Genomic DNA, 26,630 nt, shown 5'->3' on the forward strand with positions numbered 1-26,630 from the left:
TAAAGCCGTTCCACTCAACGTGAAAGCTGTAGGAAGTGCAGAGCAGTGATTCGCCATAATGGGCTGTGGCGCTGTTAGCCGCTCACTGCTACCACCCGTCACGCTCTTCGCTGCCCTGTCTCATTCCTCTCTTGATAAATGGAACAGAGGTGTGTCCAATGTAATTCAAATTTCCCGCCTTTGTAGTGCTTGCGGGCCCGGGCCCCCTGCCTGAAACTGCGCCAGCGGAGTTCTGTTCTTTTTGTGTTTGATTTTCCTCCCGCACGTGCCGGCGTTGCGCTACCACTTTTTTCCACTTGCTATCGTAAAAACCAATCCAACGAGCGTTCCTAACTAAATGAACATGGACGCTGCCGGTTAATTACGAATATTTTGCCTCAAATGTACATGCAGTTTTTTTTTTTTTTTTTTTGCGCTAAACAGGGAGGTGTATGACAAGCACCAGTGGATCACGAGTTTCGAACGGTTGTGACGATATAAACCGCTTGGTTTTCGAAGCCTCTGTGGGAAGCCGCTACGACGGTACGCCGGGCTCTACTTGGGTCCGTTATCTTGCTGCGCCGCCTGATTCCAGCAGTCGAGCATTATGCGTTACGCATTACAGCGGGCTACGATAAAAAGGCGAGCCCCTAAAGTGTTCTGCACTTAAAGTACACCCGCCCGGATTCATTTTACAATCGTTAACATACACTGCCCTCCGCGATTCTCTGAAAAGAAGTTTTTAATAACTTAACAACATTCAAGTTTCGGCTGGGTGCTGTTATTGTTTGAGCACGGGAGAAATGTACACAAAACGGAAACACGCGGTGAGTTTGTACGCATGTACACACAAGAACAAGCTTACCAAAAAAAGGGGAAAACACATGTGAGGCTTCCCACACTGCGAGCACGTGGCTACCAGTGAGGGAGTAACAAAGACATAAAAGGAAAAGAAAAAAAGTCACTCCACCCACTGCATGGCCAAGTCTTGGAAATGTACCCCTGCTTCTGTGACATCCATGTGAAAGAAACGGGGGAAGATCTGTTGGGGAAGGACTGAGCGAAGCGAATGTTTCGTGCACAGGTCTTTAGAGTGCCAAAGTTTGTCCAAAGTTTTTATTTTGCTGTGGCAGCCATGAGGTGCGACCGGTACAAGAAATTTACACCATCTTCCCGCGAGGGGAACCATGGGTAGATGCGACGCATCGTGGGGTTTCCGTTGCGTTTCTGTTATGTTGTTTCCATTTAGCACGTCAATTTGTTGTTGTTTCCATTATTTTACGTACGGTTGCGCCGACCATCACGATAGCAGGCCTGTTAGTCTCCATTCAAATCATCGGTGGTCATCGGATGTCATCGGAGCAGCGGAACGACTGAGCGGAGCGGCGCAGTTACCGCGTTTATATGTACCGCGCGTTAACGGTGAAAGGAATGAGAGAGAGCAGTGCATGCACCGCTAACGCGCACTGACGCACAGCTGGCACGGCAACAGGAGCAAGCGCTAACACGCAGATGGCGCTGCGGTGAGAACGGCGTTAGCGTGCAGCTGGCGCGGCGAGGAAAATGGGGGAGGGCACTGCGGTGAGAGCGGCGTTAGCGCGCAGCTGGCGCGACGAGGAGAATGGGGGAGGGATGCGGACTACGGACGACGGAAGACGCCGGAGGGACAAGGTGAGTTAAAGAGATGCGTCGCATCTAAAAAAAATCGCAGGCCATCTCCACTAACGTGAAGCCTGGGTAGAGGCGAAGCATGCAATGTATAAGTGTATTCTTGGTGCCTTGGCGTTTCTGCCAACGGAGACGAAACCAATGGGGGGTACAGGTATACAGCTCTGCTGTAAAAGTCGCTATAAAACAGCGCTGGAAACAGGACTACAGAAAGGGCACACAGACAGGGTGCTGAAAAGTCGCTTGTCTTTCAAGCACGAAGCTCTCTAGCGCAAGGCGTAAACGGGTGTCCCAGCACATTTTTAGTACGCGTTACGTTCTAGCGCGAGGCGTAAACGAGTGTCCCGGTGTTTTAGTACCGTTACTACATGAAACGCCTATTACAACGGCGATGACAGGAGACGCCAACAGCCCCAGCCCCTAAGGGGCTTCGCCTCTTGAAGGTCAATCCTACTATTCGATGCAACATTACAATCTTTCTTTGCGACTGTCAGTACTACAGTAGCCAACCGTTTTTTCGGACCTGGAGGGGAACGAAAACTAGTCCGAATAAAAGAGCAGCCCGAAAAATTCGTGAGTCATTACTCCATAGGACAACTGGCGGTTCGTCATGAAAGTCCGAAATATCTAGCAAGTCCGAATTTTCGAAGTTCAAAAAAACGGTCAGCTACCGTATTCATGTTAAACTTGATTCAGGCAGAGATCGCTAGTCACACACATCCACTTTCCAACCGAGACATAGCCCCCTTAATGTAGCACACACTCAATAAGGTCGCAGCTGTGAGAGGGTGTGCTACAGCTGTAGAGAGAAAGTAAGCTCACCTGTTCAGCTGAGGAGGATGGAGAGGGGGAGGAGGAGGAGGAGGCGAGGCCGACAGAGGGGGGAAGCCGGTGAGGTGGGTGGTGCAAGCAGAAGCTGCAGTGGGACTCAAGCTGCTGCAGCTTGGACAGGGGCGTGTAGTCCTTGGGAAGCACAATGGTCTGTGTCTCGGCTGGCACCACCGCGCCTGGGCTCGACGACGACAGCTGCTGACCCACAGACCGCGATCTGCACAGTCGCGACCGTTTTTGGACCGTGAAATCACAGTATAACGGGTAATCCACCCAAACACTTCCACTCCGTGTTCTGAAACAGCCTTGTCCCACTGACACTCGATTAGATTGATTGTGATTCATTGTGAGGTTTAACGCACCGACACAATGCAGGTGATGAGGCGTGCTGTAGTGGAGGGCTCCGGATTAATTTTGACCACCTGGGGATCTTTAACGTGCGCCGAAACCTTATCTTGCACACACGGGCATTGTTGCTTTTCGCCTCCACCAGAAAAGCGGCCGCCGTGGCCAGGAACCAAACCCGCGACCTCGTGCTCAGCAGCGCAACCATTGACACCCAAGATGATCAGCTTTGCAATACGCTTCCGCCTTAACACTTTCGAATAGCTTTGATCCGCCTCCTACGTGTTGCGCTACTGCTCGTTTTTGCTGCCATGTATTGGGAGAGTAGACAACAATGGTGGACTTCGCTGCCTGCCTATTTACTTGCTTTGCTGCATTCTTCCACGCCTTAACTTTCACCTTTCGCTACTGCTGAAAGAACGTGCATGCCGTGGGGCCCCTCATGTCATGAAACGTTTCAAATGGGTGTGATTGAGAAGCCAGCTTCTTCACTCAATGGGCCACTGAACGCTTTCGCATTTCAAGGATTGCACAAGTTAAACTACAACCACAATTAAGAGCTCTGACAAATTTCTTTTTGTGCGCCTCTAATCTAGTTCGCATACACCAGAAGCTTCAGTCAGAGGTAGTTGCACAACTCACTTGACGATGGTCGAGGGTTTTCTTTTTGTCTGGGGGGCCTCGGGGGTGCCGTCATCTTCACCAGTTTCCCTGCCTTCGGACTGCAGAGAAGAAGAGCCCGCATTTGGCCACACAGTCTCAGCGACACTGCGCTGGTATTTTGGCAATCTTTGCAAAAAGTCTGTTTAAAGAAGCCACGAAGACAAAACACAAGTTTGATTCTTCGAGAAGACTGATTTGTCCCAACAACGATACCAATTGCCTCGCAAACTTCAAACAAATAACGGAGGTATTAAGAAAAACAGATAAACCACTGGCCACTCCCAAGTCACTTCCAGGCAATTTCTTGTTTGTGTGATTGGTGGACACCCACCTATGCCACCGCCAAGAAACATAACTGGGATATTGTGGTGGGGCCTCTAGTTCATTTGATCGTATCACTTGAATGCTAACATGCAGTCAATACACTGATCTCCAAGTTCTTAGTGCTAGCCCACATTACATCACCGTAGCGCCAAATTGCAAAGTTTTTCAATATTTCTTGCATTTTTTCTGTTAAAAAAAAACTTGGGAAGCTTGCACTAAGTTGCACAAGGCTTGAACCGTAGCGAAGCTGCCAGATTTCTTTCTATGCGAGCAATGAAGGACACATCACCATACATTCGTACAAGTTTGAAATTGTTTATTTACATGTTCTGTGGTCGCTTTGCACTCTGCTAGTAGTAGTCATCGTCATATGTGTCGAGGCACGCGCTCACGAGTGCTTGGTGTCTTCTCACTCCTCAATATTTCCAAATGGGTTTGCTGAAGGGCCAGTAGGTGTACATTGTAATATGAAGGAAAACAGCTCAAAAGACAGCACCTGTATTTTGTGGTTCCTTTCTTTGTCCCCCTCTCTCTCTCTCTCTCTCTCTCTCTCTCTCTCTCTCTCTCTCTCTCTCTCTCTCTCTCTCTCTCTCTCTCTCTCTCTCTCTCTCTCTCTCTCTCTCTCTCTCTGCGTGCGTGCGTGCGTGCGTGCGTGCGTGCGTGCGTGCGTGCGCGTGTGTGTGTGTGTGTGTGCTAAAGCCATTATCGCATGCGGCTAGAACCTTCGGCGGTCACCAGGAGGCATGCGCTTATGAGCATATTCTCGCTCCTCAAGATTTTCACCAGTTTTCTTTCTTTTATTTTTTTTTTTCCCCTGCTGAAGCCCCTACGCGTGCCAGGACCACTCGGTATTCATCTCAGGTAGTTTTCTGCAACACTGAACTTATGGCCAGTTACAACAGATAATGCTGCCAAATTAACTTTGCACGTAAACACCACATCACTCGATATTTTAACAAGCATCAATCACATGTAGATGCCAAAAAACTGAGAATCGTAGTGCCGCGAAGCATTTCAAACAATCTTCTAAGCAACGTACGCTCATGTTAAAACTGAAGTTGACTGTGGATGCTTTGAGACTGGATAATTTGAAAGTTGAGAACAACTGGCTTAGCTTCAATTGCCACGTAATTTGTAGTGCCCATTGTCTAGGCACAAATGAATAACGCACTTCGAGTTGACATTAAACCTGATGTGAATATAGTACCAATAGTTGCACAAGTTGTAATCAAGCAATTCAAAACTTTGAAAAATAAGTTAGTGCAATCTATTGAATGAAGCAGTAGACTGAGCATTAAAAAGAAAAACTGAATACTCACCCCCAACCCACATTTAAACCTTATAAAATTAAAACCAAGTTCTATTCCGAGCAAAAAGCCAAGATTGAGGAACAAAAAATAAGAAATCAAGTCACAAATTTTGTTAAAATTTAGATTTGTTTTATGGGGACCCAACTGTATAATGTTCTCCCGAAAATCTATAAACCATCTAATTTCCAGTACATCCTGTGTTGGAAATGGCATAATGTCAGTGATGTTAAAGTGAACTTGCCATCGTTAATTACAAATTAATTTACTGTGCTAATTACACATCCACCCATATGCTAGATAGCAATCAGCCTGTTGTAACTATAAGGACACGAGGATGACTTACAAAGCTCAGTTCCTTGTCCAGTGTTTCCTGACGGCTCTTTCTTCTGGATGACAGCAATCCAGACTGTGGCTGAAAAGTTGTCGAAGAAACAATGGTCTGAATACCTTTCGAAATGGTTGTAACTGCTTACTGCACAATACTCTTGAGAATGTACGGGCTGACTGGATTCAAAGTCCTATGAAAATTGTCACTCCAATCAGACGCTCATTAAAAAAAAACAAGAAGGCTTCTTACTGGAAATGCAGTGAGCAATGCGAGCAACAATGTTTTCGTGGTAGCATGGTCCAAATGGATAACGGACATAAAGGACAAAGCATGAAACTTTCTTTTTTCCCTGTTTTGTCTGTTAATCTGGGAAATGTAAGCGTCTATCTTCCAAAGCACGGTGCATTCACTACTCAAATGAAGCAGAGTTTTGACTGCTCACATAAAGTACCCACATGGGACACTCTGGGCTAGACTTCAAAGACACTTAGGCTTGCACGTAACGCGTAAAGGCGTGGCCACACTAGGACAACACGACTCCGGAAAGTCGCCGACTCGTTGGCAAAACACCGAGTTCACAGACCGCGTTGTCACACTATGCCAACGACGACACAAACACATCAGCCAATAGAAAGTCTGTGTAGTGTGACTGGATCACCGACAAATCGGCCAACGTGCCGTCAGGAATCAATCGAGAAGCGAAAACTGCGCCCCGACAGCACTTGTGCCACAATTAATGGCAACTCGATTTCATTAGTTTCTAGAGTGTAATAAACATAGTAAGGTCCATGAAACCCATATAACCTAACACTAGTGCTAATGCGATCCGTATTTTGGCTTTATGACACTTCAGTACCACAGGGCAAAGGTAGTCCCGCACTAAAGGCCACCACTCACCCGCGACTGGGGAGAGCCCAGCGCTGACGTCTGCAGGACCCGGAATGTCTTGGGGGCTGAGAAGCGGGAGACGTAGAGGCTCGATGCAGCCCGGTGCGGGTGTGGAGTGGTGAAGAGCTGGGCAATGCCACAATTGAGCAGTGTGGTGTGGCCGTCCACCAGGGGTAGGCACACGTTCTTGCTTTTGATGGCCGAAGGCCCTGTCAGCTGCCGAAGGGAAAGAAAAGAAAAAGAAAAAAAGAAAGAAGGAAACGGTCTGGTTCACTGCTTCTTTCAAACGAATTGGCGTTGGAATGCAGAATAAGTTGAGGAGGGTCCATCCTCAAATCTGTAAGCACACACTACTGTCATCATCATCATCATCAGTCCACTTGTGACCACTGCGGAACAAACGCCTCTCATGTTTTTTTCAACCGTTCCTGTCTTCCGGCCCTCTATTCCATCCTTTGCAAATGAATTTTCTCATTTTGTCCCTCCATCAAGTTAATGGTGTTTCTCTACTTCAAACACGTCGTCCTGAAACTTAGTCTCTGATCAGGTGTTGTTCTAACCTCCTTTCCCCAGCCTTCTTTTGCACCGATCTCCAGCCACTACCACTTGAAGAAGGGCTTGTGTTCGTGCTAGTTGGTATTCCATAACGTTCATCTTGAGCGCTTGTCCTTGTCTACTGTGTCCCTGTTTTTTTTCTGCGCTTAAGATAAACGTTATGGAACCACTACCACTGTAGCATAGAAAAGAGTTTGGCTGAAGTATTTCTTAAACCCTCAACTCTGCTCATAGCATTTTAACTTGGAACTGTGAACCGGAATCAAGGTGTAATGGTGGGCCTGCTGCTGATTTGATGACACCAGCCCTGACAACACACTCGAGAGTTCACGGGGCAGAATTTGACAAATTCGCTACCATGTTCAAGCCTGTGCACACCATGCGTGTACAAATAAGAAATTGATACGAACTACAAGATCGGCAAATATCGCAGCTTTGAAGGATGCTGTGGCATCCGACCGCATTGCAAACAAGCGGCACATCCTCGCGGGTAGTTCCCGTAGTGTTTCCTCCTTTTTGAAAGCTTTGCAACAAAAACAAAAGGCAAAGACTCCGTGCTTACAATACACATTGAAATGAAGGCTTACAAGAGTCGTGTTGCACAACACCACCATGAACAAGTGGTGACCCCTGTTAGGCCTAATTCAAACAGCCGTCACCTCCTCCATCACGGCACCGTCACATCAAAAAAACCCATGACGGAGATGTAACAGAGTAGCGTTCGTACTGGAGCTCTCCGTCAGAGCACAGGGTCGTTTACCTAGTGATCAGTTTAGCCTAGAATTAAGCATGCTTAATCTGAAAAGTAAAGAAAATGTCGTGACATATATGATACAAGGCGACTAGATTGCTGTAATGCAAAAATAAATAAAGGCTTAGATTTTCACCTTGCAAACCCTGTGCCCACTTTTCGCTAAATTTAGTCGTAAAAATTCCAAGTTTTCTGATTGGCTTGTTTACTGTGGGGCGTGGTCACGTTGCGCTGACGGACCATCTTCGGCGAGAAAACACCCGAGAAAACACCCGAGAAACCGCCACCCGCGATGGAAAACGGTGACGTGACGGTGTGAAAAACGTCTGTGTGAATGATGCCTTACTCTGCCTTCCACACCCACCACCCCCCGAAACTTGGCGAGTGGCCCCACCTTGTATCCGAAGGTGATGTCGATCCAGTGATGCAGGTGCTCGGAGACCCGCTCGCTCTCCAGGGCGGCCATGTGCTTGCGCACGAAGTCCTCGGGCCCCGAGCACCACGGGGGCACGGCCATGTCTTCCATGTCCTCGTGGGTCGACTCAAACACCGACGGGTCCGTGAAGAACTCGGGAATGCACTCGCTGGGAGACCACTCCTGGCGGGGGGAGACGACGACACGAAAGGCTGCTCTGGCGTGGTGGCAAATTTAGCAAAACCACCTTGGGAGGGGAAAGCTAGGAGGAACTTGATTTGGCGGATTAATGCACCTCAGCTGTGAGGGAGTCGGTAGTATAGCACTTAGGGTTGTTTCTGTTGCTGCTTCAAGTCAAGGAGCAACGATCTGCCTAACAACATTCACTGCACTCAGAGGTGAGCTACGTCCATTATGTAGTAAATGTAGCAAGCTTTTTAAAACTAAAACCTGTTTTAATGGTAGTACTTCTCACAAAAATAGCACACATGCTTGCTGTCTACCAGATAACTGGCCTATATACTACATACTTCGTGGCTAATCCACCCGCATAAGTATGTGCCGTATGTGGGCATAGGTGTAAGGCAGTTTTTCCTCTGGACACCACATGACCCTTCAGGTCTATTCAGCTAGGTCTATCTAGATACTCCAGCATCTAAATGCACATTCCTTTCCAGTTCTTTTTTTTTTCAAATTTTTTGGGGTTTTACGCACCGAAGCTACACCTGGTTTATGAGGCGCACTGTAGTGGAGGGCTTCAAATTAATTTCGGCCACCAGAAGATTTCCAACAGGCACCGAAATCTCCACACACGGGGGGCGTTTTCGCTTTTTAACCTCCATCTGAAAAGCGGCCACTGCGGCCGGGAATCGAACCTGCGTCTTTGGTGTCAGCAGCACTACGCTTTAGCCACTGAACTGCAGGGTTACAGTCTCAAACTCACCTCAGATAGTCCACGGATTCTCCACTCTGCCGAAATATATGTGAAAAATGAATGCCGGATCGCTTCTCGGGGAGTCCACGATGAGCTCGAGATGGATAAACAAAGGGCCCCACTGTTTGAAGTGCCCGCAAAGAAATAACGTGGTTGCTGCTGGCAATCAAAGCGCAACCACCCGCTCAGCAAGCTTCACTACATTGAAAAGGGAGCTACGTATAACCATCCCAAATATTTCTAAAACTGAAGGCGCTTTGATGGTACTTGTTCATGTAAATAGCGTACACAACTTTTTTTTTTTTGCTCAGTTTCGCTTACTAGTGCTACACAACATAAACAAAAAGTGGCTGTAGACCTTTATGTCAAAATGTCCTCAAATGGGTGGAATATAGAAACTAACAATTTGAGTGGCCAAGTAAGCAAGAATGTGAGCAAGGTGGCCCATTCTCAGCCAATCCCTTCATCAGGTTTGTGCGATGCATTGGCATGCCATTGAGAGCCTGGCACAGTTTTATTTTCCTTGACGCCAGATGGCCATTCAGATCCATCTATTAACCGATTGGCCTCTACGTGCTTAGCCAATTCCCCCAAGCCAATCCCACCAGGTCATGGATCAATGGCAGTTTTTTCTGTCAGATGACCCTTCAGGTCTATTTAGCAGAGGTCTACGCAGTCAAGCATCTTAATGCACCTTCTTTACAGCCTCTCCAATCCTGCGCGTTTGTTCATTTTAAGATAAATTAATTTGTGCACACCAGTCAGTGTTGCGGAGGGCGGTTACCGGAAAAAACAAAGAAACTTGTGCCTTTTTTCACACAAAGCTATTACGCAACAACAACAGTCTGAGCGTCAAACCTGCAGCCGCTGTATAGATGAGGGATACTCTCCAGGAACCCACTTGCTTCGGACGTGCTCACAAAGTACACTCCTTGGCAAACGTCTCGCCATGTATACGTAGTACGTGATGTCTGCCAGCACTTCGGACACGTGATGGGGCACCTGCAAATCAAAATACAGACGAGCAAAGTCCCACAACAAACAATGAGCTGTTTGGAAAGCGTAAGGAGAAACATGTTTTGAAGAAACTTCAGATTGTACGAGCTCCCAAGTACACTGGTTGCTAAGCCACCTAGAAAGAACACAACGTAACACATTTCGGACTTACGTTGCTTTCTCTTATGGCTACTTTGATAGGAGAGTTTTACTGAAGCTCAAGCGTGCTGCTGTCAGATCTATTGGGGCTACAATTCTCCTAACACCCCGGTTATGAAGGATATCTTCAGGCAGGTAGGTAGAAGAAATTTTTTTAGATTCATTCCTAGAACTTCATCTGCTATGTTTGAAAGCCCCAGAAATATCTAAAGTAGAGCCTAAGAATAGTGGGCAGAAAACTTGCGCGATTAGGCCAACTACGGCTTCTGTGAGTCGACACATATTCCTAAGATTTTACCGACGACTGCACAAGACCAGAAACCTTGGCCACTCAACTCTTACGTGACCACGCCATAGGCCATTGTTCACAAGTGAACGATGATTTTCAAACCTCCCGCAAAAAGTAACAACGCCGTTATTCGGACAACTGAAGCCATCTGGCGTGTTCATTGGAAACCCCTTTGCGAGTTTCGTTGCCGTTTGTTTACGTTTCGCGTGGGCAGACAGTGTCGCGAGTGAAATTTGAACGCACGGTAGCAGCGAGTTAGGCAAAAATGGCGTCCTGTTTCACTGTGCGCTCTGCAAAGGCGGACATAGGTTTCAGGGACTTCAGCCACTGCTGCTGCTCATTTTTTTACCCCAGCAACGATGTGGATTCTTCAGATTTTACTTCTGGTGAAGACTCTCCCTGTCAACAGCCTCAGACTTCAACAGGTGCTGCCAGGGAAGGTTCGTTTTTGACTTCACACTGTATTTATAAACAAAACGCGCCTAATATCTAACAACTGCAGCATTACTTTCATGTGTAGGGTTTGGTTTTTGACTTCCCACTGTGTTTATAAACAAAATGCGCCTAATATCTAACGACTGCGGTATTACTTTCATGTGTAGGGTCTGGACAACGTGCGGCGGTGGATATTTTGCCAAATGCACCGCACCGTATCGCGTTATCACCTTCAAGATAGCCTGGCGCTCGTGTAAAATTAGCGCTGCGGACTGACGCGTGCTGCTTCTCAAGAGCACTATTTATTTTTTTACCACTGCAGTGATAAGGAGTTGGTGTGAGAACACAAACAAGCATGCTGGGATGCATATTTTAGAGAGATTGACCAACTCTCGAGTGGCTTCGCGGAGTGGCACAGCCGTCAGAGCTGTTAGGTTGGTGGGCCTGCAAAACTCCAGAACTTGGTGTACAGCATTGATGTATATATTGAATCATAGCTTAGGAACATAGCAACATCTCGTATACCTTAGAATTCCTAAATTAATTTTCAGGCTCAGTAAAATCGCCTATTTCTGTTTGGTGTATACTTTTCTTCTACATTTTTTTTTGTTTCATTGACCAAAAAAACTGTCAATAATTACACCTTTTACAAAACTGCTGTTATATGTTTGAAAAATCTATGAGCTACAATTTCATGCACAGCAATGCTAAATTTGTCCAGTAGCTCAAGAGAAAAATAAAGTTTTCTGGAAGCACTCAAAACTGGCCATTTTTCCACTGTCACGAAAGAGCTAAGTCACAAGCATAATACAGGGCATCAATCTGTTCTAGTATCAGTCCCCACCAGCAACCATTAAAAATTTTTCCTCCAAGAGATAGAACAGTGCACACTTGCACATTTTCTTATGTCAAATTCCCCAAATTTCACTATTCCCGTTTCACGTAAGTAGCAAGAGAAATTACTGAGGGCGGCTTGAGAAGCAACAACGCAGGAAGGTTGGTAAAGAACATCAGAGTTTTATACTAGTAATATCTACTAAAGGAAAACCTGCCACTACAATTGTGCGCCATCACAGAATCCACCACGGAAGCCAGAAACATTCTTCTCTCACTTGGCCTGGATCGCAACATGATTTCTTGTGGACCCTGATGACAAAGGCAACAATAGCAACAATATTTTGTTTTCAGGTTGCAATAAGCTTTTTTTAAATTTATGACAAAAAATTTTTTGCATTAGCTGTAATTTAATATACAGTCGAACTGCGTTACAACGAAGTAGTATCGGCACAGCAAATTGGTTCGTTATATCTGATATTCGTTATAAAAGTAGCGGTAAAGGTCTGCTGTAACAATTCGAAAACCTGGCTCACGAAAAAAATACTTGATACAAGAATGTATTTTTTAGGTTTACAACCCACTATAAACAAGGTAACCCTTACCTTTCTCCTTGTTGCATTTCAAGCTGAATGAGCCGGAACATGAGTACGTGGAATTACAACAAGACAAGGTTCACTTGACAAAACAGGACTGCGTACTTATTTATTTGATGAAGGATGTGATCGTCTGGTGGCTACTCACAGAACTGAGCAGAATGGAGTTTTCAACAGTGTCCACGAACAAAAAGGCCATTATACGTCTGCAGTTTTGGATGCCGGAAGGTTTTTCCAAGTACCTTCTCAACCTCCTGGTCTAATATCTCTTCGTTATATCCGATATCGCGCACGGCTCACGGTTTCAGTTTTGTTATAAAAGTAAACATGGGCCATTGAAATAAAGTGCGACCAACCAAAGCCTGTGTTTATTTCGCTATAGCCGATAGTTCGCTATATCAGTGTTCGTTATAACGAGGTTCCACTGTAGATAAAATACAACCAGATAGAATTGTAGAAACAACAGCTATGGTTTTTTGCAGGCAGGCAACTTTTGAAGTTGTTAGCACTCCATGTAAAAACCGAAGGATTCTCCCCGGCACACAATGACGCAGTCGGAGAAGCGCGGCCTGCCTAGACACTTGCACCAGGTTTCCCTCTAGTATAAGTCAGTATGAAACTTGATGGTAAACAACGAGCCCTCCAAACTCCTGCCTGCATAAAGCACCAAAAGCAGCCCATGCATCACAGACATACCTTAAATTTTTTTCAAAATTTGGGGGTGTTTAACGTGTAGTACTGCTACACTTGGGCTGTGCGGTGTGCCGTTAACGCTTTGATGCCTAAAACTTGAATTTTTTGCTTAGGATTGTGAAAGCATTTTCATGGCCTAAAAGAACTTCCGACAACACAGATTTGAAGTGAGAAAAAAAAACTGGTTCCTAAATACAGGCACTGGAACCCACTAGGCACTGGGAAACACTGGGCACTGGCTGCACATATATCAGTTGAACAAGGAAGCTACCTCCATGAGCATGATTTATGGTTCAAGTGAAGACAATAACGTAAAGTTTGCATTGCTATCATTTGTATTAACAACGAAATTGCACAATTTCGCTTGCCTGTCACTAGCCCACTGAGCCCCCACGCTCGATGCGAGTTGACACGCGTAAAGAAGACTTTTTTTAGCCCACAGAAGTACGTGCTGCCCTCTCTTTTTCCATTTTTGAAGGTCCGGGAACCTTTGTCTGCCAACAGATGGTGTTAAATGCCAAAAAAAAAAAAAAAAAAAACAGAAAGTGTGAGAGAAAAAATATTGAGTTGTTGCTCCTCAGCAACATTCGGCATCAAAGGGTTAAGAAGGAAGCTCTGTATTAATTTCGACTTTTTGGGGACCTTTAACGTGTGCCGAAATCTCTACACTAGCGGGAGTTTTCGCTTTTCACCCTCATTTGAAAAGCAGCCGCTGTGGCTGGAACCATACCCGTGTCCCTGGGCTCAGCCGTACACTGCCTGAGCCACTGAGCACCCACGATTGGTTAGAGACATACCTGCACCATCTTGTCTATGGCCAGGAGACCCTGGGGCTGGGAGGACTTGAACTGGCTCGCGGATTCATACGTGACGTCGAGCTGGTGGTCGCCCCTGGTCAGGCGGAACTTAGACTTGCTGAGGTCCCGCCACCCACCCTCAGCCTGCGTCAGGTCGCGCACCCACGGCAGCACTGGGTGGTGCCGCGGGTTCGTTCCAGTGCGACCACAGAGCTGCCAACAAAAGGGAAAGGCAAATAACGACCAGAACTCTTTCCGTGAAGGCGGTTGCTCTTCAAAAAATTGTAGAGTCCCAATTACAACAGTAGACTAGTAGTGCGCGCAAGTGAAGTTTATCTGTTCAAGCGGCAATGAAGACAAAATACCGTACTTACCCGATTCTAACGCGCCCCTGATTCTAACGCGCACCCGATTTTCGAGGCAAAAAACTGAAAAAACTTGCACCTCCGATTGTAACGCGCACGGAACTTTGTGATCAAGAAAAACGAATGTGAGAGAAACTGGCGATTTATTTCCTGAAGTAATCTCACGCATCTCACTCGTCGCTCTCCGAGAGCTCCTTGTCGCCTTCCGCTGACCGCGACATCTCGTCCTCGGTGCCATCAAGCGCGTTCGCGATGCCACACTTCTGAACGAACGCTCAACCATGGCCGATGGGATCGTGCCCCACGCCTCACACGCCCATCCCGCGAGCTCCTCCAGAGGTGCACGCTTCTGCGAACCGCTCGTTGTGAACGCGTGGGAGCCGCTCGTAAGCCGTGGAAGCGGCGCACCTTTGTTGCCGCTGCGCTTATTGCTGTTATCAAGCGCGCAAGTGGAATAATTTGACGATTTGTGTGAACACCGATAGAAAAGCCTAGGCGCCTAGATCCGAAAAATTGTTGCTAAGACCTCTGGCGCCATCTTTAGATGGCGATAGCGATGGGTGGGACGAAATTTCAGCGTTTCGGCAGTTTCGGTTTCGTATCAGATTCTAACGCGCACGCGATTTTTCGGCCTGTTTTTCCGGAAAAAAAGTGCGCGTTAGAATCGGGTAATTATGGTATAACCTTGTTCAATTCAAAATAACTGAAATTTGGTAACTCACACACCTCTCCAAGCCACAAAGCCATTTTTTCGAGTGGAGAAATGCAAGAATGCATCAGAGGCCACCATTAAAAACATCAGTGTGTTAACTGCCCGTTAGCTTTCAAGCGATTTGATTCAACGGAACTGGAGGCCCCACCGAAATAGCGTCCAGTCATGCTTCTTGGCAATGGGTTTGGCTGGCAGCTACGAATCGCACAAACATGATTCCGAGACGTCTTTGAGATGTTGCTAGAAAGTGGCTGAGGGTTGCCATTGCTTCATTTATGACAAGCACCAGCGGTTTACGAGTTTTGAACGCTTATGACTATATAAACCGCTTGGCTTTTCTAAGCCTCTGGGTTACACCGCGACGACAGCCGCTACGACGGAACGCCATGTGGCTCTACTTGGGTCCAGCGAGCGAGTTATGATGACAAGGCGAGCCCCTAAAGTGCTCTGCACTTAAACTTCTGTGCTGCTTATTGTATTTGCGTCTCCTTCTTTTTCTTCACCTTTTGTGGTGAGTTACTATAACAGGAAGACCGGCCACACCTCACACTGGAGCTCAGCAAACTGCCATGTGCACCGGTCACGACACACGCATCAGGCTACCGTATTTGCCCAATTCTAGCGCACCTCCAATTGTAACGCGCAGGTAAGACTAAGTAGAGAAATTCCAAAAAGCAAGTTTACGCCGATTCTACTGCACTGATGTAAAATGCATGGCACCACGTACCTGGCTGAAGAAATCTTATTTGACGTACGCAACTGCGGCATCAAAAATCCCTTGTGCTTCATAAACTTGCTTTTGCAGCTCCTGCGAGCATTGAAACTAAAGTGGGAAACACTGAAAGCCGATTTTGGTTTCGAGCCCAATTGTAAAGCGCAGGTAAGATTACCGTATTTGCATGATTCTAACACGCACACTTTTTTTACTACAATTACCTTTCAAATTTGTGTGAGTGTTACAATAGGGCTCAAAGCCGAAATCGGCTACAAAGCGGCCAGTAGCATTGCTATGGACATGAACTTCTCTCAAAATCCAACTCTACCTCTGCGTGGTAAAATCAGCATGAAACAACTTTATTTGAATTTTCCTACATAAACTTACCTGCGCATTACAATCAGGGGCGCGTTAGATTGGAGCAAATACGATAACTAGGAAAATTTTTAAAAGCAATTTGATGCCGATTCTATCGCAATTGCACTGATGTACAAGACATGGCACCACGTAGGTACCTGGCAGAAGAAATCTTATTTGACGTATGCAACTGTGGCATTAAAAATCCCTCGTGCTTCAAAACTTGCTTTTCCAGCTCCTGCGAGCATCAAAACTAACGTGGGGAACACCGAAAGCTGACTTCATTTCTGAGCCTGACTGCAATGCACGCCAATTTTCAACTACTTTAAGCGAAAAAAATGGTGCGTGTTAGAATTGTGACAATACAGTAATTCTATGTTCTATCTCACCAGGGTGCCGGGTTACCACTGCAGTTAGTGAATTTGCCTGCTGCTCTGGTGACCTGGGTTCAAATCCCACACGAACCAGATTTATTTTCTCTTTACAGCAGTGGCCATTTAGGTACCATTTGTGTTGTCACCAACGAAGACGACTATGGTTACTTTTCGCATTTGATGAGACACCTGCAGACATAGGAGCCATGCAGACAATACAAGTTTGTTTAATTCGAAAGACTTCGTGTTTTATAGTGCCCCCAGTGCTTGTCCAAAAGCAAATGATGCCATATTCGCCGAGAAATAATTCAATTTAGGTTAAAAATGTTTTTACGACGTCTGCAGTGACATCACAAGAACAGGTCTTCAAGCCGCTGCGGAGCATTGCTTACCGTCAGCCCTCCCAGATGGCGCTACAAAACCGTACCAGGCCGTTTTCTGCCTTCGCTTTGTTTGTGGCCATATTTGTACCTGGCTTGTTTTTGTTCAAACAGAAATTAAACATTTCGTGAAACATGGTGTTCGCTCGACAAATATGTTCATGTAAGACACCATCGCTTGCGCCAACCAGCCAGTGTCGTCTGAGACAACTCCAAAGCGGTGGACTGCTGTGCAGCTAAAACAAGCATCGTGCAGGCAGTACCAACAGCAGTAGGCATCGGTACTTCCACGTTTACGTGCACTTTCATAACTTCCACTGTTTACCCCCCCTTTCTTACTGCTACAAAAAGACTGTGCCCTAAATTTAAGCGCAAACAGCTCATTCGGCAAGCCTATAAGCGCTGCCCAATTTTCGTCTACTTTTGCCGGCCTCCGCCAATCACAGAGCTGGCTGGTATGACATCATAGGTTCTGTTGCAGGAAATGAGCTAGTGGATCGCATGGCCATTCCCTTTTTTCCTAATTATAGAGCTTGTTTGAGCAAAGTGTGCGTTAAAAGTGGTGTCCTTATGCTTCTAACGAGGCAATCTTTCAAATGAACCAAAGTTGTGTTTTGTCTGCATGGCCCCTTTAAAATACGGTGATGATGATGATGTGGTTGTACCCTCCCGCCCACCTGATTCAGCGCCATGAGGTAGTCAAAGTTGCTGAGTTTGCCCCGAACCCAGCTGTCCACGAGCTCGTTGAGTGGCGGTAGTGGCTCCACCTTCTCCTCCTGAACCGGCGAGGGGGCAGAGGGGGAGGAGGCCGGGGTGACCACGATGCGCGACACCCTCCGCGACCCCGAGCTCCGCGTCACGAGCTGGCCCGTGAGCGACGACTCCTCCCACGAGTCCGCCTGCAGCGCCAGCCACCAGGGAGGCGTCGCTTGCAGCCAGTAGCGGTGGTCCAGGCTCAGGTCGCTGGGGGACGATACGGGTGCACATCCCCATAAAAAAAGGGGAACAGTACGGGTACACATTAGAATCATCCCCGTACATAAAGGGAACAGTACTGTACACATCGCCATTTAAAAGGGGAACAATATGGGTACAAATCACAATAATCCCCGTAAAAAGAGAACAGCAAAGACACACACCCTTGTAGTCCCCATTAAAAGGGACCAGTACAGTACTAATCACTGTCATCCCCATAAAAATGGGAAACAATACCATACGAATCCCCGTAATAAGGGGAATGTATGGTACACATCATGGTCAGCCATGTAAAAATGGGTACAATACTGGTGCACATCACCATAATCACCGTAGAAATTATTGGCCGCGTATCTGCTCCTTTCATTGCAAATGTCGACAGATGACGATAGTCTTTGTCGACATTTGCCAAGTAAATGCCCCCCTTCTCTTTCCCACTCACCTCTCATGTTGTTCCTCTTGCGTCGCGCTCCTTCCAAGGTAAACACGCTAAAGGTTTGCTCAAGTCTGTTTAAATTTACCGCGTACCACTGCTCCAGGACAGGTGCCTTGATGTCAGCACTGCCGTACAACGGAGACGCGCGTGAATCAAGGCGCCCTACTTCAACGTTCATAGAACCGTGTTGCCCTAGTCCATGTGCGTTCCAAGCAGAACGTAGAACCTACCTAGTGGAATTTTTCGTAACTGTTGCCGCTCGATTTCTTAAAATGCCCCCAGAAGCTGTAGTGGCACAGGCAACAGCAGGCGACAGTGTGAATTTTGTTTTCTGCAGTGGATTTAGTATTTCATTTCACAAAAAATCAAGTACCTCTGAATTTTTTTTATAAAGGAACACTGTATATATCTCTTGTGTATTAATTTTCTGTCTTACATTTGCGTAATGACATGTTCTTGTTCATCAATGTTGACAAGTTTGAACATATAAACCAGTCTTAGACGTTTAGATTTGGCTGTGAGTATACAAGACTATTGCGCAGACTTCCTTTCACTTTGGCCGGGTGGCTGGATCGAGGCACAGACACAGACAGACAGACAGACACAGACAGACAGACAGACAGGCAGACCAAAATTTCTGGGTTTAAAGGGGCCCTGAAAGGCATTTTGAGCACACTAAATGAACTAGCGCAATCGCTAGATTGGGTCGCCAACGTCACCTGTGCCAAGTATTACTCTTTTACGCGCAGCGGAAAGCTCACACTTTTGTTGCAAAGTTTGTCGCTTTTTTCTCACCCTTTCCTTCGTGTTTTTGGACGCCGCCATCTTCACATGTCTACATCATCGATTCCCAGATGTTCGTCATGAGCTAGACATCCTGCTATTGGGCGGCTTTTTCACGCACTTCCGGCAAAGAGATGAGTCGTCTGCTCAGCGTCGGCTCGCCGGCTGATCTGCCAGCGGAGTGCCGGAGTGCTTTGACATTTTACGACAAACGAAACAAGTGTAAACAAACGCTTAACCGTTTGTATTGAATGCAACACGGCCATAACACGACGTGGATTTTATTTTACGTGAGTACGTACCATAAAGAAAGTCCCGTGGCACTTCTTTGGTGCAATCGCAGAGAACGCCCTGAGCCAAATGCCCGGGTTTGACGCGTACATTTTATTCAACTTCAAAACAATCCAGAGATGCGTTTCGAACGAACGCAACGTCACAACATGCGTTGCAAGTCTGAACCGCGATTGACAGATGATGAGTTGCCTCCTCCTGCCCGTCGTAAATACGGCACTCACCTCACACCCGGTTTGCGGGGACGAGCAGCAAGTCACAACTCTGGCGCGCAAGCGAGAAGGCTTTTAGCCAGGCACACTGCACATACCCCATGCGAGGTTGAGTGGTACGTCGTTCGAGAAAGATAATCCAGACCATGGGAAGCACTATCCACCCGCAGAAGTACAATGTCGCATTTCATCGCGAAACGAACGCGTCCACAACACACAGGAGGCGATGCACACACACACACAGCTTCGGTCGCTGCATTGGCTTAGCTGCAAGCTTCGTTCGGACAATCAGCGATGCTACGACGATACAGAGCTGCGTGAGGACGACGTGCTAACCACTTCACGTATTTAAAAACACAGGGGCAAAGAACTAGGTTCATCGGAAGCAAAAAATCTTTCCCCCATTATAGTGCCTGAAATATACTGGCTAGTGTGCCGAGTGCGGGCTCCAGGCGGGCGCCGGGAGCGATGTACGCGGCCGTCTGCCGCTTGGGGCGCTGCCGTGCGGGAGTGTGCGCGTTCATCCGGCCCGAGCAGATCGCGCGGTTACCTCCGAGCTGCGTAGCAGACGGCAGCGGCAGAACTTTCCATTCCCGCTTGCGACGAAAGCGAGCGAAAGCGACGGGAATTCTGTCGCGCAACCAAAATTTGTCCCGACCATTCGACAAAAACGATCGTCGCGCGACAAAGCGACGGAATTCCTGCCGCTCTCACTCGCTTTCGTCGCAAGTGCGAACGGGCCTTTATGCGCAATCTCAGCCCCACATAAAACAAGCTCTTGCTTGTCGCCTGAGCATACGGTTGATATCTGACTACGTTACACTGTGCTTGCCAGTGTATTTAAACAATGTCACTAGGTTTGAAACGTACGCGCTCGGCGTGCAGCTTTGTAAACGCAAGCGGTTTCACATACGCACGCTATTTTGCTGCTAATAGAGTTTTAGTACAGCGTTTGTGGCCTTTGCATACGCTAAACGCTAAATTTTTGCGTCCCGCTACGTGACACCGCGATGGGAGTTTTAGTAGAGCGTCTCATCAGTTTTGCGTAGCGACACACTAATGCATACGGCGCCATCTGTCAAATGTTTTCCGAAATGTCTCGCCGGCTGATCTGCTAGCGGAGTGCCGGAGTGTTTGGACATTTTACGACTATCCAAACAAGTGCAAACAAACGCTTTCCCGTCAGTGTTGAATGCAACACATGGGTGCAGCTTGTCAGAACACGGGTTCTCGCTGATCGAGTGCAGCGTTGGTTTGCTCTTCGCCTTCACGTTCATCGCCGCTGATAAAGCGATCCGATCCGGCGCGTTTTGTGCACGGGTTCTGTGTCGGTTGAAAATGTCTTTTTTCACATGCCGCCGGTAGTAGGAATTACAACCACCGCAAAATAACACCCGGCACCAGTGGGGCCACATCTGAGACCGCGCTTTTTGGATAAACAGTGCGCGGTGCACCAAAGGGAACGAGCGCACGATTCTCCCCACGCGGCTGCGAGTTCGCCGCCGATACCAACGGCAGCTACGTACACCGCGAAAGGGCAAGGCCAGGCCGCACACATGCGGCCAGGTCATTCGTTCGCTTTTCCAGCCTGTGTCCATGGTGTCTACAGAGATGAAAAAGCCGAAAGAGCTGGCCCGTAGCAGACGGCAGTCTGTGGGAGCGCAATAGCGGAAGTACGTCACCGCTGAGGAGCGGAGCATCATGGGAGGGGAGGCCAACAGCGAAGAAACAGTTGAAAGGAGGAGGAAATACGGCGCGACGATAATTCGCGGTTTTTGATTTACGATTTCTCAGCTAATACTCATCGCTTTAACAAAATTCTTGCAGGAGGAGATTGCTAATACATTGCTTTATTTGGTTACATGTACATCCATGCATCGGCGGAAGGCATTTCAGGACCCCTTTAAGTAGTCCAATAAAGACTATCATCTTTAAAATTTGCAATCCCGTAAATAGGGGGACAATACAGGAACCCAGCATCCAGGGCCGTGTAGCATCCTTTGCGCAGCCCGCAGCTTGAAAAATGATCTATAGATGGCTGGCATTGAGAATAAACCACTGAAAGATAACACGCAACAGTGGGACTTTGAAAAGGCCAACTGCTCAGTGAAATATAGGGTCGAAGTCACACAATAACAACTCACGCGAGTGTCAGGGGACCTAAGGGCAGGCCCAGGTCATGCAGGTAGCGCAGCACCCGCAGAAGCTGGTAGACCACGAACAGGAGCCGTGATCCCACCAGCACGGCTGGGCTGAACATGGCACAGTGTTCGACGGTGTGTTCCCGGAACTCCAGGAACAGCAGGAACTCCGACGGCGTCTCGAGCGCACAGTACGCCGGAACAAGGTGCGGGTGCAGTGACGGCTGCTCTCCACCTTTCGAGAATAAAAAAAAAAAAAAAAAAAAAGAGGGAAAAAGCGTTCTCAAACACCTACATTAAGATTTCTCCACTTCGTGTGCTCTGTAATTATAAACAATGCACTACCCACATCTATTTGAGGATTTCCGTGGTTTCAGCGTTTCGTAATTATAAAACGTTTTATGTGGGAAGCTACGCACAATGTAAGAACAGAACTGCTGAAAGTTTAGAGTCAAGTTACACAAACTCTCAGGAGTTTTCAAATGGGGTGGCTAAAATCACTTAGCCCGAAAAAGTTGGTCAGGCCTCACCGTATCATCTGAAATTTCACTTAGCAAGAGTTTGTAAAACATTTCAGTACCAAGTTACCATATTTGCACGTTTCTAATGCACACCTTTTTTCGCTAAAAGTAATCTTTAAATTTGTGTGTGTGTTGCAATAGGGCGCAAAACCGAAATTGACTTCAAAGCGTCCAGCGGCATCACAATAGACACAAACCAGCAGCTCAATTTTACCCAAAACAATCCATCAATGTCACGCAAGTAAATTTTGGGTTACGCATTCCTCGAACAGCATTCCTTTGCCAGCTGTTGTGCATATTTATTTTTAAATAATCTTTCAGATTAAATTTTTTTTTTTCAGATCTTTATAATTACCTGCGCATTACAATCAAGGCATTAAATCCATGCAAATACAGTACACTGGAATACTATAGTCACACACTTGTTTCGTCCTTTCACCAATCCCCCTCCTAGAGCGACTCCAGAAACTCCTGCCAATCATCACCAGTGTTCAGGACCTCTCCTCAGCACCCCCTAACTCTCAGGATATACTATATACACTCATTCAATGCAAGCTATCCGCACCATTCACATGGGTAGGATTCCTGAATAACTCCAGTATGATCTACATGAAGTCTTAACAAAACTACATCTCCACACTGTCCCACTGAAGTGGATTCCTGATCACGCACGAATCCCGGCCAATGAGGTGGTGCATAGCCTCGCTCGCGAAATTCTCCACCGAGGGACTGGGATTCCCTAGCCTTATACACCGACCCAGGACACTACTCTCCACTACAAACAAGAAATAAAGCTGCACTACGAGAACATCAGAGAAACTCTCCGTACATTTGCTGTTTTAGACAAATCTCTCTTTGACGCATACACTTAAAGGAGGCATGAAGACAAAATACAAGTTGGGTTTATTAGAAAGACTGCTTAGTCCCGATAACAATGATACCAATATCATCGCAATCTTCAAACAAATAACGGAGATATGAAAGAAAACGTGTGAAGCAGTCGCGACCCCCTAGCCAATTTCCCGCAACTTTTCTATGACGTCACGGAACCTTGTTTGTGCGATTGGCGGCCGCCTAACTGACCTGCCGCGACGACACACGACTGGTTGTCTGTAATGGGGCCTGTAGTTCTATTCGAGCGCATCACTTGAATGCTAACGTGCAGTTAACGCACTGAAAATTACGCTTTATTGTTGGCCCGTATGACGTCATTCTTGCTCATAACACGTCACTGTGGCGCAAAATTTGAAAGTTTTTAAATACTTCTTGCTTTTGTTTTGTTAAAAAAAACATCTTCTGTGGCTGTAATGGAGCTGAGTGAGATACTGAACCCTATTTCTTTCAAATTAAACAAAGTTGTATTTTCTCTTCATGGCTCCTTTAAATACCCTCCTTACACCTGCTCGTTCCTTTCTCTACCATACCCAACACTTCTCCGCATGCCACAATTGTCCCGAACCATACGCTAATTTAGAACACTGCACTTTCTCCTGCCCCATTGCAAATCGGTCCCCCCATTTTCGACACCCTCGTCCTTCAACATGGCGGACTTGGCTAGCCTCAAACCAGCTGGCGGACCAGTCAGCATTGGTGAACCTGGCTCAAGACGTTCTCTACGCTTAATGTTGCGTTTAATTACAGTTTTTTTCCTCCTTCTCCTGTCTTAACCACAGTTTACGCAGACATATCGCAGAAGTGCTAGTGGAAGTAGTAGTCTCAATTCATTGAAGTAATAACCCCTCATTTCTCTCCCTGCTAGCATGCATTACTTGAAGTTCACCAAATCTTCTATAGTGCGCTAACTAACCTGGATATGAGTGGGTACAGAATAACACTGCTTCTCAAAAATCTGGCGGCAAATTTCGCAGTTTGGCAACAGTAGCACCTACTATCGAGACTACTAGAAAATTTAGCTTCTGACTCCCCCAACCCCCTCATCCTTATAAATTTGCTTGTTTTTTTAAGGGACGAAGCCTTAGGGAATGGGGCTGTTGGCATCTCCTGTCGTCATCGTAATCGTCGTTTCATGTACAGTTAAACCTCGTTATAACGAGACGGGCTATAACGAAATAATGGATATAACGAGCAAATCGTAATTCCCCTTGAAAGTCCCCATAGAAGCCAATGTATTAAAACCTCGTTTTAACGAGGTAAAATTTGCCCGTTACGGGATACAACGAACAAATTTCATCGAGAAATCAAATTTTGAGCTTATTTTACAACAGTGCGCAACGCGGATTTGAGACAGTGCGCGACGCGACAACTGTATTAGCAGTTCAAAACTCCCGCCACGCGCGCGAAGCTGGATGGCGCGCCGTGCGGACGCTGCGCCCGCGAAGCCATTCCCACCCTCCTCTCGCTGCGCACGGCATGCAGGCAATGGGGCCCTTCGATTTACAGTCTCGGACTCACCGCGGGCTCCCCTAGAAGCAGTCCGACGTTCGATTTTCCCATGTATCCCTATGGCTTCGGGGAATCCTCGGACTACCCGCGGACTATCCGCGGTGAGTCCGAGAAGAGCCCCAATGCACACGGCGCGCGCGGTTGCGTCACCTTCTTTTCCGCCCCTCCTCCCCTGTTCGTATCGCGTGGTATCGCCGACGTCGCTGCGTAGTTGTGTGTGCGTGGGTTTTGGCAGTCTTTATCGTCGTACTGCCCGCGTGATTCCAACAACGCGAGTGCGACAGGCGGGAAGCGAAAGCGAAAGACTATCACGCTTGAACAGAAGACGGCTATGATAAAAGCCGTCGCATCGTGCGCGAATGAAGCTAAGGTGCACTCCGCGGTAAGGTGGCAAGAGACTTTGACGTGTGGACGAGTACGCTGTCCATCATCGGGAGCAACCGAGAGTCCGTCATCAGCGCTGTTGCACGTGACGTGAAAGCAAGCGCTAAGGACGGCGTCGGAGGCTGCGCCGCTACTTCGGCGCGCACGAGGGCGGCGAAGATGGCGTGAACATAGCGGCCGCTGCTGAGCGAGCCATCGCTCGCTTCAGGAAGGTGCATCAACGTCCAATTACGGACTTCTTCGTAGCCAAGTCTGTTTGAAATACGAGTTTTGAACTGCAATAAAGTAGGTTCGTGACTTTTCCTTTGTACCTCCGGAATGTGTTTATTTTACTGACTACCGCCGTGCGGCAAGATGCTATTTCGCCCCCTTTTGTTTTAGGATGGTTTTAGGCAACTACAATGCATAATATTTGCAGTAAATGTCGGCTACGGCTATAACGAAATATTGGCTATAACGAGCAAATCGCGGCGCCCCTTCAATTTCGTTATAACGAGGTTTAACTGTAGTCACGGAACTAAAACACCGGGAAACTCATTTACGCCTCGCGTTGAAGAGCTTCGTGCTAAAAAGACAAGAAACAAAAAGACAAGATGTATACAGCAAAGCTGTATACGTCTACGATACGTCTGCGTCTACATCTGCGTCTACGTCTACGTCTAAGTATACATCTACGTATACATCTACCCAACGGTTTCATCTCCGTTGGCAAAATCGCCAAGGTGCCAAGAATACGCTTATACACTGCACGCTTCGCCCCTCCCAAGGTTTCACGTTAGTGGAGATGGCCCGGGATTTTTTTAGATCAGCACACCATTCAGGCATACCTTCAGGGTTCTCTTGGGAAGAATCCGTTCTGCTGGTGCTTATGATTGGGCAGTTGTAAAGGTGCGCAATTATCTCCCGAACAGCACTGTTGTAGTCCTGAAATCGCAGCCAAATGAGACGGAACAAAGCAATTTTCAAAGAGCTTCTCTTTTCACTTTTTCTGTAGTTACGGTGCATTAAATGACAAAAATGATAAGCAGTCAGATTATAAGCAATCGTTAGGCTATCAGTAATGAGTCACAGGCGTCAGTAGTTACAACAGATCACAATTAGCTCAAAGTCACGAAACAAAGATTACCGCTCTTCACAGCTTCACTTTTCAATGTCTGAACTAAAAACACGTGCAACATATCGCCGACAGTTATATCTGTTGCTAAGCCTCGTAAGCTGTCATTCAGAAAATTATTTCTTGATACTTCGGCAAAGCTCTGTGTTGGGCTCTTTGCTATCAAAACATGTTAAAACGTAGAGCGCTGAAGTTTACAAGACAAACACAAAATAAAGGGACCAAACAAAATGGTCAATGCGTGGACTAGCAACTGAAATTTTGAATGAATGAAAGAGCATGTGTACATGTCACCACTTTGCACATCGCTGCACGCATGCTTCTCTCATCAAATCTCATTTCTCAGAAACTCGGTCTCCCTTGCCAGCAGTGAAACAGACGGAGTTCTGACGCTCTCATCCTCGAGGCTCGACAGCATACAGAGCATTTCCCAGAATTCCGTAGTCACTTTATTTTGGGACTTCAAGAACTTCCGTTTTACGAAAAGCTGGAGTGCATTTGCACTTAGTGCAGTGCAGTGCCACATTGCACAATGCTCCTTATGCCGCTCATTGAGAAAACATCCCAGTTGTACTATGTACGACTTGTTCGTGTAAGCGGGACCTTGTACACCGTGCCAACGAAGGACTTGACAAACTTGAGCATGTGCACTACTCCGCAACCACTGTTGTAACTGT

At 47.0% G+C, this 26,630-nt stretch overlaps 1 protein-coding gene across 1 annotated transcript in view; it reads right to left on the minus strand.

Moving 5' to 3' along the window:
* Window positions 1-26,630, minus strand: part of Wdr81 (WD repeat domain 81) — a 71,512-nt gene that overhangs the window by 36,736 nt on the left and 8,146 nt on the right. Inside the window, exons 4-13 of the mRNA XM_077674259.1 lie at window positions 25,667-25,763; window positions 21,535-21,766; window positions 17,371-17,656; window positions 13,791-14,003; window positions 9,850-9,993; window positions 8,037-8,240; window positions 6,346-6,552; window positions 5,464-5,532; window positions 3,466-3,545; window positions 2,470-2,695 (exon numbers count right to left, since the gene is read on the minus strand). Of these exons, the coding sequence (XP_077530385.1) occupies window positions 2,470-2,695; window positions 3,466-3,545; window positions 5,464-5,532; window positions 6,346-6,552; window positions 8,037-8,240; window positions 9,850-9,993; window positions 13,791-14,003; window positions 17,371-17,656; window positions 21,535-21,766; window positions 25,667-25,763 (1,758 nt within the window). The remainder of the gene's footprint in view (window positions 1-2,469; window positions 2,696-3,465; window positions 3,546-5,463; window positions 5,533-6,345; window positions 6,553-8,036; window positions 8,241-9,849; window positions 9,994-13,790; window positions 14,004-17,370; window positions 17,657-21,534; window positions 21,767-25,666; window positions 25,764-26,630) is intronic.

Source organism: Haemaphysalis longicornis, unplaced genomic scaffold, assembly GCF_048455015.1.
Source record: "Haemaphysalis longicornis isolate Haplotype H1 unplaced genomic scaffold, Haemaphysalis longicornis Haplotype H1 scaffold_6, whole genome shotgun sequence".
Taxonomy (NCBI): Eukaryota; Metazoa; Arthropoda; class Arachnida; order Ixodida; family Ixodidae; genus Haemaphysalis; species Haemaphysalis longicornis.